At 41.1% G+C, this 19083-nt stretch overlaps 4 gene segments (V, D, J or C); all 4 read right to left on the bottom strand.

The window, feature by feature from the left end:
* Positions 1–1327, bottom strand: part of LOC129408733 (immunoglobulin heavy variable 4-61-like) — a 3198-nt gene extending 1871 nt beyond the window's left edge. Inside the window, 1 exon segment of the V gene segment in view lies at positions 1237–1327. Coding sequence covers positions 1237–1327 — 91 coding nt within the window.
* Positions 1328–1648: 321 nt separating this feature from the next.
* On the bottom strand, positions 1649–2163 carry LOC129408732 (immunoglobulin heavy variable 3-48-like). The segment is given in 2 exon segments: positions 1649–2037; positions 2091–2163. Coding segments are annotated over 2 exon segments (462 nt in total).
* Positions 2164–3835: 1672 nt separating this feature from the next.
* On the bottom strand, positions 3836–5808 carry LOC129408631 (Ig heavy chain V region 5A-like). The segment is given in 2 exon segments: positions 3836–5682; positions 5766–5808. Coding segments are annotated over 2 exon segments (450 nt in total).
* Positions 5809–11846: 6038 nt separating this feature from the next.
* Positions 11847–12363, bottom strand: LOC110158232 (immunoglobulin heavy variable 3-33-like). The segment is given in 2 exon segments: positions 11847–12178; positions 12253–12363. Coding segments are annotated over 2 exon segments (378 nt in total).
* Between the last annotated feature and the right edge of the window lie 6720 nt (positions 12364–19083).

Here is a 19083-nt window from a genome sequence, read left to right as displayed (position 1 = left end):
TGAGACACCAAAAACACTGTCCCATTAGAGAACTAAGCAGATATTTAAGGAGTTCAATTTGAGGAAACGTTCATAAATAACATGTCATGAGACTTGTGGAAAACCATTTAGTCCAGTGTTTGATGTTTCAGTCCAGAGTACATGGAGTTCCAGTAGATCGAAAGGGTCAACATTGCATTAAGTGTTTCTTCACACAGCTCCACTACAGCTCCTCCAAAACTCTGCAGCACGGCTGCTGACGAGGACCAGGAAGAACAAGACATCACCCCAATATGAATCTCTCACTGGCTTCCTTGAGCTCAGATAGATTTTAAATTCTTTTATTGGTTATAAACTCTTAATGGTATTAGTCCTATTTATTTATCTGATCTGCTTTATCATATGAGCCCCTCAGACTCTCAGGTCTCAGTCTCATCTTTTAACTGTTCAAGAGTCCAAACTAAAACTCACGGTGGGGCATCATTCAGCTTTTACAGCCCCCGTTTGTGGAACAGTCGACTGAGGATCTGAGGTTCGCTGCGAGGTTCATATTTTTAAAGTAAACTCAAAACGTAATCTTTTTAATTTAGCTTTTAATTGAACTTTTACTTGTTTATTATTATTATTATTATATTATTATTATTATTTGCTTTAAATTAATTTACCATAATATTTTATTAGTCTCCATCTGTTTTATCTTTCCATATATATTTACTATAACCTTTAGGAGCTTTATATTTATGTTTTATTGTTTATATATGCATTGATAATGGGGGGGGGGGTTGCTGTTATTTAATATTTGTAATTTTTCTGTTGCATGTGAAGCACTTTGTGCTAATTTTCAAATGTATGAAAAGTGCTATACAAATAAAGTTTGATTGATTGATTGAAGAAAGGCAAGACAAAAGTGCCTAAAACAGCTCAGTCTAAATGACATCTAGAAAGTTGTCTAAAATATTCTCTTATAGCGCCGCAGGCCCCTGGCAGAGTAGGGACCACCCAAGCCGACCACGGGAGGAGCACCTACACACGGCTTGTTTCAAGAGGGCACTACGATGCAGAATACCAGAAGCAGCAGAGCAATAGGATCACCTGAGAGAAAGTAATCAGCACGTAGCAGTGGAGCTCTAATTAAAAGACTTATGGCCTGAGGTTTCTGTTGGTTTGGGATGTGCTGGTTTTGTGTGTTGTGGTTAGCGTAGGAGAACGAGGTGGTGATGTTTCGGTGCAGGAGCTAGGTGGCCAGTTGAACCTCACCTGGGGATGGTTTGTAGCCGCCGCAGTTGTGCCGTCCTGCTGTCAAAGTCCAGTCACCCGAGCACACAGGAGCATAGGGACACTGGGACATTTACCACTTTTAGTTGTTTTTATTGATTCACTTTGGCCCAGGATGTTGTAGCTTTTTAGTGCTCACTCATTTTAAACGTTATAATTTGTACTTTTTATTGCTCCCACATTCAATATTTTTGTTAAATATAATTTTAATCGAACACAGCAACAAGGGGTTATAATACTACTTTTCAATAACCTTCACCCTGTAACACATATGTTCTTTGTAACATGTATGACTGTATAATTCAATTCTGTGGATTTAACAATCTATTATTAAAAGAGGAAGTTGATACCACAAGTCCAGCTGCAGTTAAACAAATCCTAAGATATTATTATTTTAGTGGTGTGAGAGCTCCTCCTGTGTTGGCCATAGTGAATAACAGTCTGATGTGTTTTTGTACAGCTCTACATATACTTCGTATGACTGTGGGTCTCGAGCACAGTAGTACACTGCAGTGTCTCCAGGCTGCATGTTCTGTCCATTCAGAGTCACTGTGTTACTGGAGGAATCTGCATTTATACTGAACTTGTTCTTCAGTGAATCTTTGAGGTACACAGTGGATCCTGCACGCTGACCAATCCACTCCAGTGGTTTCCCAGCAGGCTGTCTGATCCATGCTGTCCAGTAGCTGCTAACAGAATATGAGACAGTACAGGAGATGGTGAGAGTGTGTCCTGGCTGCACAGTCACAGAGGCTGGCTGTGTCAGTGTCTCACACTTCACACCTGTGGAGGACAGAGCACAATATTGAGGATCAAACTGTGCTGTTTAGTTGTACCAGAGTTTACTGATGTGAACAGAGACTTACAGGATCCAGCTGCCAGCAGCAGCAGAAGAGCTACAGACAACATCATCAGTGTGGAGTGCACTGTCACACTCTCACATGGGCCTTATATAAACACACAGGAACACAGCAGTAGTTTGCATTCACACTAACAGGGAGGGGCATCAGAGGGAGACTAATTATAAAATAAATGTTTGAGCATGTGTGTGAAAATATCAGTAATTATTGATGTTGGACATGTATGAATTCACTTTAAAACTTCAGATCATCACCAGCTGTTTTCTTTATAAAATGAATATTAAGAGCGTACAATGCATCCAGGAGGTTTATTGTGTTATGATTAAACACTCAAGTTTCATTATTCAAGTTTGTCATAACCATCACTGAGACACAGTTAAGGTCTGCACTGCCCAAAATTGACTCCTGTGTATCAAGATGTTGTTACCTCTTCAAAATCAGACCTGAAGTTGTGTTTTATTTTATTTATTTTATTTCATTTTATTTTATCTACATCTCCAAAGCTCAATTTTCTATTCCACCTTGTGAAGCTGTAGTTTTCAAGTTAACAGCTATATTTTACTTTTAGTTTAGAAGAGATTAGAAATGTCAGCACTGAAATCATCCAAATATTCTATTGTGAAGGTGTATGGAGTTTAAAAACACAGTGGAGCACTTCCTGAATTATTACATGACATCACAAAGTGGAATAGACTGTTTTCTAAACTGTGAATGAAATAAAAACAACTCTGAGTATAATTTTGATGAGAAAACAACATTAGAACAGATGAGAAAACAGGGTAACATGGGCCCAAAACAGACCAAACTGACCTGCAGTAGTTTGTATTCACACTAACAGGGAGGGGCATCTGTGAGAAAATATCTGTGGTTACTTTTTATACTACGTTACATCAGATTGTGTTTTTGGTGTTGAACTTGTTTTGTTTAACTTCAGAACTTCTGATCATCACCAGCTCTTTTCATTGAAGGCCTGTGGTCACATGAAATCTTTCTTATTGACTGCATCAAGATGTTTTTATACATTCATCTCCTCTCTCTTTGTCCTGTTTGGGGTTGTGTGTGACTGCACATCTATGGCCTTTAGGCAGTACACTGAATAAACACAAATTTTCTATTCATTTTCAAATTTCCTGGACACAAATGAACAGTAAGAAGAAAACCTGTATGAAGTGATCACCTCCTCTAGTGGTGAGACTGTAGACTACATGCTTTTACATTCATTCACTTGAGGTAGTAGTTTGCCTGATGTAGTTGTGTGTCCAGACGAGGAGTGGGTCTGGGTGTGTAAAGCTCTGTTCACTCCACCTTGTGTTTGAGAGTCTCTGTTCTCTGTTTAAATAGGATGGACATAGAGACACATGGTGAAAATATCAGTGTTCATAATGCAGTGTTCTCTTAAGAGGAAGGATAAGGGGGTTCACTAGTGACCCTGTTGTGTTTGTGAATGTTTATGCACCTCCAAATTCCAATTGGGCTTTCTTTAGACCCATTTTTCATCTAATTATTTCAGAAACACAAGGCATTTGTGGGGGAAATTTTAATTTAAGATTGAATTTGAAACTTGACTCCTCTAACTCAAACATCACCAAGACAAAACTAATAAATAAAAAAATAAATAAATAAATCAGTAATAGATGGTCTTGATGTAACCCAAATGGGTCAGATTACTTAAAAACACAGGTAAGGACTGCAAGTGGTGGTTAAAATGAGGAAATGAGACGTTTTAAAGAATTTAACAATATTTATTTACAAAAGTATAAGTATGTGAGTCCAAGCTAAAAACCGATGCAAATCAGCACAGACTATAAAATATAGGGTAGGCTACACACGGCCGCACCCGGTGTGAGCAGCAACCACCTGGAATCGGAGTATCCACTGGGCTCCGTGAACCACACACACACACATACAAATAAAAAAAAACCTAAGGGTAACTTAAAACGTGCAAAACGAGGGCGTGCAAAAATACCATAACACACGAGGAGTGATGAGCCCAAAGTGGGGAACTCCGACACCAACCCTCCACCAAGTGGGGCGACCGCGCCAACCCTAGGAAAAACAAATTAATTTATAAAATATACACAAGGAAAGAACAGGGTATCTTACATAACTAAAATCGGACCGGGGTCAAACAATATCGACACCCAACCCACAAGAACCCCTAACTAGACGAAAATTAACTTAACCCAAACAAAACAGCAGTGGCCAACAGTGTCTATAAAACAAATACTTCGTTAGAGCACACATCCCATAATAAGAACCCCTTTTAGAACCTCATAAAAAAACTACCTAAAATCGAAGCTCATGAGGGGCCGTGGAGCACGCAACACCGGGAACAGGCTGTAGTCAGTCTAAAAGAACACACACACAATAAAAGCCAAAAATACAATTTCAAACATCCACAAATCTACAGTCAAATACTGGCACCTACCAGGCAGCTATCATATACCCGCAGACAAGTGAAGCCGAGCAGCAGCTTGGTGATACCCCTGTACTCTGCGTTTAAATAGTGCGTGTAATTTGAAAACACGGAAGTGAAAACAGGGGGAGGGGAGGCGTGCCTGCCGATGCTATGCCCCTATGTTGGCCGGCCAAACTATGTGAGGCTACATTGGGCTAATAGATTTGTGGAGACAATTATATCCTACAGAAAAAAAATACACATATTTCTCAAATCCACACTCCTTTTTTTTCTAGAATTATTACTTTTTAATTTTTAGTAAAGACCTGCATAAAGTGTTGGACTGTAAAATAGGTAGAATTCCCCAGTCACACATGCAGAAAACAAATATATGCAAGAATGGTATAAGATTTGTTTCAGATTCTTGACCTGTTGTGTCTTTGTCCAACGGGAGTCAGAAAGTACATCTGGTGTAACAACAGGCTGTAACTACCCAGGCAAGTTTTACACCAAAGTTGCTGCTCCTGAAAGAAAGTGGGAAACTCAAATGTGTCTTTGTCACATAGATTTATCAAAGACAGTTTAATAGTTTCAATAAAATACAAATGTTCTTTCTATAACTGTATTAAACAATTCTGTGGGTTTAACATAAAATACATCATTAACAACTTTGTCATCAAATATTTTCAAAAACAACCACAAAATGTACAAGTATGTAAATTATTAGAAGAGGAAGTTAGTCCAGCTGCAGTTAAACAAATTATTATCTCAGTGATGTGAGAGCTCCTCCTGTGTTGGCCACAGTGAATAACAGTCTGACGTGTTTTTGTACAGCTCCACATATACTTTGTGTGACTGTGTCTCTTCTGGCACAGTAGTACACTGCAGTGTCTTCAAGCTGCATGTTCTGTCCATTCAGAGTCACTGTGTTACTGGAGAAATCTGCATTTATACTGAACTTGTTCTTCAGTGAATCTTTCATATACAGAGTGCATCCAGTACAGTAATATCCAATATACTCCAGGCCTTTCCCAGCAGGCTGTCTGATCCATGCTGTGTGGAAGCCAGGTCCTGCTCTAACAGAATCTGAGTGAATACAGGAGATGGTGAGAGTGTGTCCTGGCTGCACAGTCACAGAGGCTGGCTGTGTCAGTGTCTCACACTTCACACCTGTGGAGGACAGAGCACAATATTGAGGATCAAACTGTGCTGTTTAGTTGTACCAGAGTTTACTGATGTGAACAGAGACTTACAGGATCCAGCTGCCAGCAGCAGCAGAAGAGCTACAGACAACATCATCAGTGTGGAGTGCACTGTCACACTCTCACATGGGCCTTATATAAACACACAGGAACACCGCAGTAGTTTGCATTCACACTAACAGGGAGGGGCATTTCTTAGAAGAAAAAAAAAGGAAATTGTGGAAATAGGCAGTGAGAATTTGTGTATGCAAGTGTTGCATGTTTTTGTCTAACTTGGGATGAGCTTGTTACTTAATGACTAAGTTCACTGTATTCTTGAGATCACATAACATTTTTTAATCATTCATCAAGAATATCTGAATAAAATGACAGTGAAAAGAGGAAGGTAAAAGCACAAGACCAACTCACTACACATGTGTAGAACAAACATTTCCCATCATCTACTGCCCCCTGGAGGTTGTGCTGGTTTTTGTACAGACTCATAATAAAGTTAAACCACAGTGTGTCGGGCACAGTAGTACACAGCAGAGTCCTCAGGCTGCAGGTTGGACAGTCTGAGAAACACCAAGCTTTAGACATTGTCTCTGCTGATTTCTATCCTCCCTTGAACACTGTCTGCGTAATACTTCTTACTTGCATCGTAATAAATGAGCCCCAGACATTCCAACCCTTTTCCTTCAGCTTGTCTAATCCAGTTCATCCCATAGCCACAAATGTTAAACCCAGATCCACTGCAGCAAAGACTGAGAGACTCCTGAGGAGTTTTGAGCACTGGAGAAGAGGGAATGGACTGGAGGATCTGGCAACTCACACCTGACAAATAAAAACAAGTTAAACACTTATTTATTTATTTATTTAAAAAAAAATAGGGACAAAACACATTAATGAACATATACATGATATGTAAATATGTTATCAGATTATAGCCCAAGGCTAATTTCCATCTGCTGTCCCTAGGCAGGTTGATGTAATCATAAAACAAAAGCACAGTAAAAACAATACACCCCGACAGACAATACAGTAATACAAATAGACAGACACAAAGAGCTGGTCAGTCACAAGATCACAGACACAGGTCAAGCAAAGGATGTTGGATTATTTGATCAAAATTGCACGCTGCCTTGTTTAGTTAAGATGCCAGTGTATAGATATTGCACACAGCCCATTGCTAAAATTACTATAAAGTGCTTTTCTACAATGTATTGCACGTGCCCTCGAAGGTAAAATTCTTTAGTATATTACATACTGCCCGTAATTTAAATATTAAAATACTTAATAAATAGCATATTGCACTTTGCCCATTGCACATTGTAAACTATATTAAATGATCACACACCTGTGTCGACCTGAGCCATGTCTTTAAATGGCCTTTAAAAGTCGTAAAGCTGGGGGAGTCTCTAACTGTGGGTGGTAAACTGTTCCACAGAACACTGCCCTTATATGAAAACACATTTTGACTGAAAGAGGTTTTTCTATCAGGCACCTCACAGTCACCTCTGGTTGTGGCCCTGGAGGAGCGACATGTAACACTTGACCTATACCTGATATAATCACTGAGTGGGGGTGGAGCTAAACCGTGCAAAGTCTTATACATTAAACAGGCATTTCTAAATTTTATAAAATTCTGAAAGCTCAATAGATTGTATTTGGAGAGCACATTGCAACTATGGTAAGTAAAGGGTTTCTTGTCTAATATTTTCAAAGCTTTTTTGTAGAGGGATTCTATTGACTTAAGAGTTGTTACACCTGACAAAGACCAACTGGTTATACAATAACTAATGTGAGAAAAAATCATACAATGTAAAAACATCATTGCAGCTTCATTAGTTAATGACAACACACACAATCCAAACATACTGAACATGTTTGTGGAGAAATGAACTCACAGGGCAGGGAGAGCGCCCCCATCAGGAAGACCAGTGTGTTCATCATGGTCAGACTGTGTTAGAAAGGATGTGTCTGTCACTTTATAACAGTAAACTCCAAGGATACAATATTTACATGGGGCTGTGGAGAGGAGGGGTTTGTGAGGAGATTTAAAGTTATGGAGCATGTTCCCTAAGCAGAGCATATGTGAGACTCACCCTGTCACTACTGGTCAACAACAGGTTAAATTTGAATTACAAAAAAAGTTTGGTATTCAGTGAAATATATTTCTCGTATTACGTACAATGGTAAAGGTTATATTTTTCATACAAAAATAAAGGTCTAGTAATTTACTGAACTAAGTTTTTTGTATGTGACTGCACTGTGTCTTGAGAAATATAAACTTCATCACAAGTGTAATTTGTCCAAATGCCCCAAAGCAACAGTTCAGTATCTCAAATGTGTGTTATTTATTTACTGTAGCCATTCTGTAAATGTGTAGTTGTATAAAGTGACTGTATAAAAGCCTTTAACAGACATTTTGTGATACATATGCACATGACATAGTTTTGCATATTTTAAATAAAATAATATGTCAAAGCGATCTCAGAATAAAAATATAGTATTATACATGTCTTCAGTCAAAAAAAATTATCTCAGTGGCATGAGATCTCCTCTTCTGGTGACTACAGTGAATAACAGTCTGATGTGTTTTGTACAGATCTACATATACTTTGTGTGACTGTGGTGCTCTAGCACAGTAGTACACTGCAGTGTCTCCAGGCTGCATGTTCTGTCCATTCAGAGTCACTGTGTTACTGGAGGAATCTGCATTTATACTGAACTTGTTCTTCAGTGAATCTTTCATATACAGAGTGCTTCCTGCACTGTGATATCCAATCCACTCCAGGCCTTTCCCAGCAGGCTGTCTGATCCATGCTGTGTAGTAGCTGCTAACAGAATATGAGACAGTACAGGAGATGGTGAGAGTGTGTCCTGGCTGCACAGTCACAGAGGCTGGCTGTGTCAGTGTCTCACACTTCACACCTGTGGAGGACAGAGCACAATACTGAGGATCAAACTGTGCTGTTTAGTTGTACCAGAGTTTACTGATGTGAACGGAGACTTACAGGATCCAGCTGCCAGCAGCAGCAGAAGAGCTACAGACAACATCATCAGTGTGGAGTGCACTGTCACACTCTCACATGGACCTTATATAAACACACAGGAACACCGCAGTAGTTTGCATTCACACTAAAGGGGAGGGGCATTTCTTAGAAGAAAAAAAAAATTGGAAATTGTGGAAATAGGCAGTGAGAATTTGTGTATGCAAGTATTTCATGTTTTTGTCTAACTTGAGATGAGCTTGTTACTTAATGACTAAGTTCATTGTATTCTTGAGATCACATAACATTTTTTAATCATTCATCAAGAATATCTGAATAAAATGACAGTGAAAAGAGGAAGGTAAAAGCACAAGACCAACTCACTACACATGTGTAGAACAATCATTTCCCATCATCTACTGCCCCCTGGAGGTTGTGCTGGTTTTTGTACAGACTCATAATAAAGTCAAACCTCAGTGTGTCGGGCACAGTAGTACACAGCAGAGTCCTCAGGCTGCAGGTTGGACAGTCTGAGAAACACCAAGCTTTTGACATTGTCTCTGCTGATTTCTATCCTCCCTTGAACACCGTTTGCGTAATACGTCTTACTTGCATCGTAATAAATGAGCCCCAGCCATTCCAACCCTTTTCCTTCATCTTGTCTGATCCAGTGCATCCCGTAGTCACCAAAGTTAAACCCAGATCCACTGCAGGAAAGACTGAAAAATTCTTGTTTGTTTCTGTTGCTGTGATTTTATCTGCTGTGTTATATTGGAGTGAAGGGCTAAATAAGGAGGAAGAGCAGGAAGAGGAGCAGACCGAACTAATTAAGCATTCCCTCCCACTCAATACTATTACCTACACCAGTGTATATATAAGGACCAGTGTTTTTTTTTAAAGACAGCCAGAGGGCTTGAGTGGGGAGGAAGACTTGGGGCATGGGGTCGTAGGACAGGAAACATAAAATGGACAGGAACAAGAGAAAGGTGCAAACGGGATGCAGGTGACTGGAGAACAAGAACGGCCAAGACCAAGGACCGGGCGGAGGGACGCACAACCAAGTGCTGATACATCGCTTTATAAGAGCTGAGTACAGGAATGTGTTTTGTTACACCGTGTCGCCATGAGCGAGGCCTGGCCACAGATGAGAGTTAAGGGGTATTCTCTTTGTTTAGAGCTGCCAATGGTGTCCGGAGGGGAGCAAGAATGAACCACACGCAGGCGCACAGATGCAGTGGCGTGGATGTAACTCTTGGCAAAGCTCAGTAAAGGAACGTGACACGACTGACCCTTGTGTGTGTGTGTGAGGCTAACCTGTGGCCCAGAGGAGGCACACCTTTTAGGTGCCAAAACCGATTGTGAGGGTGTGGGAGCCAGTAACCTTATGAACATGGTGGCATTGATTCAACACCTGGCACAGCTAAGTAAAGGAATGTCACTTGACTGTCCCTGGTGTGTGTGAGTTCAATCTGGTGACTAGTTGAAACATTGATTGATTCATTGCATTTATATAGCACCTTTCAAGATACCCAAAGCACTTTACAGTTCATTATTCATTCACTCCACACTCAGTGGTGGTAAGCTACTATTGTATCCATAGCTGCCCTGGGGCAGACTGACAGAAGCAAGGCTGCCAATCTGCACCATCAGCCCCTCCAACCACCACCATCACTCATGCACACACCACTTTCATACTAGGCAATGTAGGTGAAGTGTCTTGCCTAAGGACACAATGAAAGTTTTTTTTTTTGCCACTGGCGCCCCACTGTGGCACCTGGAATTCCCAGTAGTCTCCCATCCAATTACCACCCAGGCCCGGCTTGCTTAGCTTCTGAGATCTGACAGGATCAGGCTTTGACAAGCCGGTATGGCCATTGAAAGGACTTTCTCTTTTCACAGTTAAATACAAGGTGTGGCAGACACTGAACTTGGGGGACTGATCATGCATTAGATCCAAGCGCACAGACTTTTACCCTGGCCCAAATGCCAGAGCAGCTGTAGGTCAGGCAGTTGCGTGGTGTACGTGGGGTCAGAGTTTTGTACGGGTCCATTTTTGGAGACCCGCACCCACCTGCACCTACGAAGTACGGCACTGCACCCACCCGTTAACCCGTGATTATCCATCCATCCATTTTCTTCCACTTATCCGGGGCCGGGTCGCGGGGGCAGCAGTCTAAGCAGGGACTCCCAGACTTCCTTCACCCCAGACACGTCCTCCAGCTCTTCCGGGGGAACTCCGAGGCATTCCCAGGCCAGCCGAGAGACATAGTCCCTCCAGCGTGTCCTGGGTCTTCCCCGGGGCCTCCTCCCGGTGGGACATGCCTGGAGGCATCTGGAACAGATGCCCGAGCCACCTCAACTGACTCCTCTCGACGTGGAGGAGCAGCGGCTCTACTCCTTCCCTAAGCCCACATTTAAACTCCAAAATCATCATAGAAGTGTGTTAGCAACACACTTGTTTTTGTTTAAAGTCCAAAGCTTTTCTCACCAAACATTTCTAGCTCTCTTGTGTGTGGTGTTTTTTTCAGAATACATGTGAGAGACATTTAATTGCCCCAGCTCACTTCCTCCTCGCTCCAGCCACAGGATCTGTATTTACATCGCCTGTAGCTGGATTTTACCTGTACACTCTCTCACATCGGCTACAGCAGCGCTCGGACCCACGTCTCACCACAAATATCCAACATGTCTGCTGTCCCTGTGACAATATCAGCTCCGCATTGTTAGTTGCCCTTGATACTTGAGACACTGCATGACATAGACACACAGTGGAGCCAAAATTTGACCCAATTAAAAAATTGTCATTCAACTAAAGTGTCAAAATCTGCCTGAAAATCACACAGTGTAAGCCCAGCTGCAAGTAACACCAGACTCGCTCCTTTTTTACAGTCAAACAAAGGATTTCAGATTCTCTTCAGATTCACATGTAAGTGATCTCTGACTTGGAGAAGAGCAGGGGGGAACGTACACAGCCCTGGGGAATACTTGTGATACAATACAATACAAGCACATATAAACATATTACTAAAGAAGGAAGTTGTTACCACAAGTCCAGCTGGAGTTTAACAAATCTTAATATAGTATTATCTCATTGGTGTGAGAGCTCCTCCTCTGGTGGTTATGATGAATAAAACCCTGATGTGTTTTTGTACAGCTCTGCCTATACATTGAGTGACTGTGGCTTTCGGGCACAGTAGTACACAGCAGAGTCCTCAGGCTGCAGGTTGGACAGTGTGAGAAATGTCAAGCTTCTGCCATTGTCTCTGCTGATTTCTATCCGCCCTTGAACACTGTTTGCGTAATACGTCTTACTCGCATCATAATAAATGAGCCTGAGCCATTCCAGCCCTTTTCCTTCAGCTTGTCTGATCCAGTGCATCCCGTAGCTACCAAAGTTAAACCCAGATCCACTGCAGGAAAGACTAACAGACTCCTGAGGAGTTTTGAGCACTGGAGAAGAGGGAATGGACTGGAGGATCTGGCAACTCACACCTGACAAATAAAAACGAGTTAAACACATGCACGATCCAAACATACTGAACATGTTTGTGGAGAAGTGAACTCACAGGGCAGGGAGAGCGCCCCCATCAGGAGGACCAGTGTGTTCATCATGGTCAGACTGTGTTAGAAAGGATGTGTCTGTCACTTTATAACAGTAGACTCCAAGGATACAATATTTACATGAGTCTGTGGAGAGGAGGGGTTTGTGAGGAGATTTAAGGTTTTGGAGCATGTTCCCTAAGCAGAGCATATATGAGACTCACCCTGTCACTACTGGGCAAAACCAGGTTAAATTTGAATTACAAAAAAAGTTTGGTATTTAGTATTTCTAGTATTACGTACAATGGTAAAAGTTATATTTTTCATACAAAAATAAAGGTCTAGTAATTTACTGAACCAAGTTTTTTGTATGTAACTGCGCTGTGTCTTGAGAAATATAAACTTCATCACAAAAGCAATTTGTCCAAATGCCCCAAAGCAAAAGTTCAGTGTTTCAAATGTGTGTTATTTATGTACTGTAGCCATTCTGTAAATGTGTAGTAACTGTATAAAAGCCTTTAACATACATTTTGTGATTCATTTGCACATGACATAATTTTTGCACATTTTAAATAAAATGATATGTCAAAGCTATCTCAAAATATAATGCAAAGTATTATGCAAGTCTTCATTTAAAACAAATTATCTCAGTGGTATGAGAGCTCCTCTTCTGGTGACTACAGTGAGTAACAGTCTGATGCGTTTTTGTACAACTCTGCATATACTTTGTGGTGCTCTGGCACAGTAGTACACTGCAGTGTCTCCAGGCTGCATGTTCTGTCCATTCAGAGTCACTGTGTTACTGGAGTGATGAGCTATACTGAACTTGGCTGTCTGATCTATGCTGTATAAGCCAGTATAAGAGACAGTACAGGAGATGGTGAGAGTGTCCTGGCTGCACAGTCACAGAGGCTGGCTGTGTCAGTGTCTCACACTTCACACCTGTGGAGGACAGAGCACAATACTGAGGATTAAACTGTGCTGTTTATTTGTACCAGAGTTTAGTGATGTGAACAGAGACTTACAGGATCCAGCTGCCAGCAGCAGCAGAAGAGCTACAGACAACATCATCAGTGTGGAGTGCACTGTCACTCTCTCACATGGGCCTTATATAAACACACAGGAGTAGTTTCCATAGTTTCCATTCATACTAACAGGGAGGGGCAGCTGTGGGAAACAAAAAATGGGTTTTCCTACGGAAGCCAAGAAGAGTCACAACAAACGCAAACACTGCAACAAATGCAAATGCGACAACAGAACAAGTGTGTGTTGTGACAGAAGTCACAACACACCAAAAAAAGCCATAACAAACCAAAAAAAGCCACAACGGAAATGACCGCGGGACTCTATTTTAATGCAAACACCGCAACAAATACAAACGCCACAACACAAATGCAAATGCCGCAACACATTAAAAACCCACAACACATTAAAAAGTCACAACGGAAGTGACCACGGGACTCTATTTTCCGACGGACCGATCAAGCGGCAAGTGAAGAAGAAGAACTACAACGTGAAAAGTAAAGGAACGGAGAAATTGGAAACGTAAGTAAAAGTAATTTATTGTTTTATCATTATGCGTTTGTGTTGTGGTGTTTGTATTTGTTGCAGCGTTTGCATTAAAATAGAGTCCCGTGGTCATTTCCGTTGTGGATTTTTTTTGGTGTGTTGTGACTTTTTGTTGTGTTGTCACATTTGTATTTGTTGCAGCGTTTGTGTTTGTTTTGACCCCTCTCGTCTTCCGTAGTTTTCTGTTTATTCATTCACAACTTCCCTGAACACAAATGAACAGTAAGAAGAAACCCTGAAAGAAGCAAACACCTCCTCTAATGGTGAGACAGTAGACTACATGCTCTATTAACATTGATTTAGCATATTGTGTTGGACTTCTGTAGTAGTTTTACATTCTTTCACTTGAGGTAGTAGTTTACCTGATGTAGTTGTGTGTCCACACGAGGAGTGGGTCTGGGTGTGTAAGGCTCTGTTCACTCCACCTTGTGTTTGAGAGTCTCTGTTCTCTGTTTAAATAGGATGGACACGGAGACACGTGGTGAAAATATCAGTGTTCATAATGCAGTGGTGGCACACAGATGCTCCTCCTGTGTTCAGCTGGATTACCATGGACATTTGTGTACTGTTCAGAGCAGGAAAAGAGTGCAGGACACGACCTGGGTGTAAAAGTACCTTTTTTGCCAAAAAAAAAAAATATACATATAGACTAAATTAGAAGTATGTTTGTTTCATTATGTGTGTGTTTATTGAACTGAAAAACAAAGAAGAACATGCATCCTTAAAGTGAACAGCTTTGCATCTCCACAACATGGACTCATGGAAATTTCCTGCTTCTCCTGCTTATTTCTGTGGAAATGGTTTTCCTTTGGCTATAATATTCCACAGTATGTGATAATAAAATGTGTGTTCTGTATTATGGGTTTAACTTTCTTTATCCATGGAATCATGCAGTTGTCTTTCCAGCTCCAAAGACTGACATATTTTAGGATTACAATGCACCCAAGAGGTGTATTGTATTAATGCTGAATACTCACTCCAATTCTCAAGTTTGCCATAAACATCACTGAGACATGTTCAGTATCACCAAAGGAATTTCAGGTTCTCATCAAAGTCACATTCACAAGTGATCTGTGACTCTGGGAGAAGAGCAGGGGGAAAGAACACAGCCCTGGGGAATCCCAGTGTTGATGGTCCCACTGCTTTAGACACTCTTCCCCAGTCGCACATGCAGAAAACAAATGTATGTAAGAATGGTATAAGATTTGTGTCAGATTGTTTGACCTTTGCATCACAAATAGACTGGAGGCCATAATGGACACCTGTTCCCACCCCCTTCACAGTGTCCTTGTTGCACAGAGGAGCAGCAGTGGCAGACGGCTCCTCTCACTCCTGTGTAGGACTGAAAGATTCAAGAAATCCTTTGCTAGACATCTAGCTACCTTTTGTGTCTTTGTCCCAATGGGAGTCAGTAAGTGCATCTGGTGTAACAACAGGCTGTAAATACCCAGGCAAGTTTTACACCAAAGTTCCTGCTCCTGAAAGAAAGTGGGAAACTCAAATATGCCTTTGTCACATAGATTTATCAAAGGCTATTTAATAGTTGAAATAAAATGCATATATTCCTGTAACATGTATGATTGTACTATACAATTCTGTGGATTTAACACAAAATAAACCACTAAGAACTTTATCATACAACATATGCAAATACAACCACAGGGAGTTGTGACCACAAGTTCAACTGCAGTTAAACAAATCTTAACACTGGATTTTAGTGGTGTGAGAGCTCCTCCTGTGTTGGCCACAGTGAATAAGTCTGATGTGTTTTTGTGCAGCTCTACAAATACTTTGTGTGACTGTGGCTCCCGAGCACAGTAGTACACTGCAGTGTCTCCAGGCTGCATGTTCTTTCCATTCAGAGTCACTGTTTTTGTTGAAGAATCTACATTTATACTGAACTTGTTCTTCAATGAATCTTTGAATACTGCGGTACATCCAGCACAGTAACCTCCAATCCACTCCAGGCCTTTCCCAGCAGGCTGTCTGATGAAGTGTGTCGCATAATGTCCAGCTCTAACATCATATGAGACAGTACAGGAGATGGTGAGAGTGTGTCCTGGCTGCACAGTCACAGAGGCTGGCTGTGTCAGTGTCTCACACTTCACACCTGTGGAGGACAGAACACAATGTTGAGGATCAAACTGTGCTGTTTAGTTGTACCAGAGTTTGCTGATTACATGGGCCTTATATAAACACACAGGAGCTCAGCAGTAGTTTGTATTCAAACTAAAGGGGAGGGGCATCTGTGAGAAAATATCTGTGGTTATTTTTGATTCTACGTTACATCAGATTGTGTTTTTTGGTGTGAACTTGTTTTGTTTAACTTTAGAACTTCTGATCATCACCAGCTGTTTTCACTGAAGGTCTGTGGTCACATGAAACATTTCTTATTGACTTTATCGAGATGTTTTTATACATTCATCTCCTCTTACTTTCTCCTGTTTGGGGTTGTGTGTGACTGCACATCTATGGCCTTTAGGCAGTACACTGAAAAAACACAAATTTTCTATTCATTCATTTACAACTTTCCTGGACACAAATGAACAGTAAGAATAACATTTGGAAGCAGCAAACACCTCCTCTAGTGATGAAACAGGAGATTACATGCTCTATAAACACTGATTAAACATATGGTATTATTTTTAATGTACTGTTACAGTAGCTTTACATTCATTCACTTGAGGTAGTAGTTTGCCTGATGTAGTTGTGTGTCCAGACGAGGAGTGGGTCTGGGTGTGTAAAGCTCTGTTCACTCCACCTTGTGTTTGAGAGTCTCTGTTCTGTTTAAATAGGATGGACACAGAGACACATGGTGAAAATATCACATTGTGGCCAGGACAGGTAGAACGGCCACGTCACAGTGAGTAACACATGCAATGATGACTGAGGCAGGATTAGCGTAGTCCATTTCTTTTTATTTTTTAATTCCCAAAAAATTCCCAAAAAGTGATCAGGTGCAAAAAGTTGCTAGGAGGATTGGAGCAGCAGGTCTTCTCCAGCAACAGAATCATGAATGGTAAAACACAGGCGCCTTATATTCTGCAGGGTAAAACCATTAAACCTGTAAGGGATGTAAAATTAACATTAGCGGTATAAAAAAGTTCAGATCATCCAATAAAATAACCATAACCAAATAAACTAACGTAATAAAATACTACATGACTAAACCCAATTAAAAACTAGTGCTCTTCCCCCCGATGACCAATGTCTTGAGCTAGCCCAGAACTCTTAAACAGTGTCTGGTCTCCCAGGAAATCTTTTGGCCAGACACCTGGACACAAGACACGGGTAAGTAAAAGCACTGATGAATTCAACACATACACACACATACCGCTTTCACACTTTGAAAATATCGACACTACACATGCAAACACACACGAGACACAGCTCATTTAAAATATGGCACATATATTGCACATTTCCAATTGTAATGCTTTGTTTGTCTCCGTAGACTGACAGTCACAATTACCAGAAGTAGAGTTAAAAGTTTTCAAATAAATATTTTAAATAAATGAAAATGTAAATGTGTGCAATTTTTATGATGTGGAAATTAGCGTATCTCATAAGTGCTATAAAAGTGGGCAGTGTAAATATATGTGAAGTGCCAAGTGAATGAAAGTGCATATGTGAATACTCATCTATACAGTAATGAATGCATGTTCGTTACTCACATTCATTATTCAAATTAGCTGTAACCATCACTGAGTATCAGTATCACTGAGTATCACCCAACAGACTCCCTCCTTTTCACACTAACACAAGAGAGACAAGGTTCACAAGGATGCAACTGTAGAGAAGGCTCTGTCCTCCATTGAGCTGAGTTTGGTCTTGGGCTGGCAGAGACAATAAGAGTTGTTGGATGCAAGAAACCTTGAGTTGGACTGTATGGTGAGGAGGTTTTTCAGATACTGAGGGGCAGCACTGTTTTGAATGTGATGATGCTTTTGAAGGCTTCTGCGTGGGATCTTGATGAGCACATTGGAATAATCCAACCAGGAGGAGACAAAGATGTGGACCAGCTTCTCAGCATCACAGAAAAAAAAAGGGAGGGGCAGAGTTTGACGATGTTTCTCAAATGAAGGAAAGCAGTTTTGGACAGATGATGGACATGTGAGTAAAATCTGAGGTGGGGGTTGAATTTGACCTCCCATTTAGGAATTGGGAAATGGGGTGATGAAGTGGCCAGATAAACAAATGCAATTTAGAGATAGGGATCAAAGTTGATCGGGGGTGCCAATTTGGAGGGCTTCAGTTTTAGTGCTGTTTGGCTGTAGGAAATGAAGCAACATTCACACCTTTATCTCCTCCAGGCAGGAGACGAGAGCTGAAGGGGCAGTAGGGGAGGCCGGGTCCAATCTCATATACAGCTGAGTATGATTGGCATACCTATGGAAGGACACTCCACACTTGTCAATGACGTGACCCAGGGGGAGCATATAGATGTTGAAATGGGTTGACCCAAGAACCAGCCCCTGTGGAACATTACAAGCGATGGTATGGGGATTAGATTTAAACTCCCCCAGAGCCACATGCTCAGCTTTATCAGTGAGACAGGACCCTAACCACTTCAAGGCAGTGCCAGATAAGCCAACTATTGTCCAGAGGAAATGGATCTTGTGGTCAGCTGTATCAAATGAAGCTGTGAGGTTCAGAATGAGAAGCAGGGATGGAGAGCTCTCATCAGCGGCCACCCTGAGGTCATAAGTGACCCTGACGAGGGCTGTCTCTATGATGTGATTTGACCGTAAACCTGATTGAAATTTTTTCAAACAGTTTTGTTTGAGGTGGTGCTGAAGTTTGGGAGAGGATCCACAGAACATGAAGAGGACCTCATCCTCTGGATATCCTTCTCAACGTTTCCTGTACAGGGGAGAAACTAACTTCTGTTTCTGCTAAAGGCAAGTCTTACAATGATTGATAAGTGAATATGATTTCAGCTGTTGACAACCTTTCTAGTGAAATATGCCATGAAGTTATTGCACTGCTGTGTTTAGTTGGGGCCAAGATATTTACTATGGAGAAAAACTGTTAAGAATTTCCAGGAACTGTTGTGTATTGCACTTGAGTAGTGCTGGCATCTGGCAAGTAGCTACTGCTCTTTTTAGTGTTCTCTATATGCCAGTTTGTGGACTGTCAGGTCACTTGCCACAGCATGTCACTCAAGAGTCTGTCCAGCAGCCTTCATAAGGCATCAGGCTTAACAGTTTAAATAAAATACACATATTCTTTGCAACATGTATGACTGTATTATACAATTCTGTAGATTTAACAAAAAATTAACCACC

This window comes from Boleophthalmus pectinirostris, unplaced genomic scaffold, assembly GCF_026225935.1.
Source record: "Boleophthalmus pectinirostris isolate CB_2022bp ecotype Guang Dong unplaced genomic scaffold, ASM2622593v1 HiC_scaffold_17, whole genome shotgun sequence".
Classification (NCBI taxonomy): domain Eukaryota; kingdom Metazoa; phylum Chordata; class Actinopteri; order Gobiiformes; family Gobiidae; genus Boleophthalmus; species Boleophthalmus pectinirostris.
This window is presented reverse-complemented; position numbering and strand designations above follow the sequence as displayed.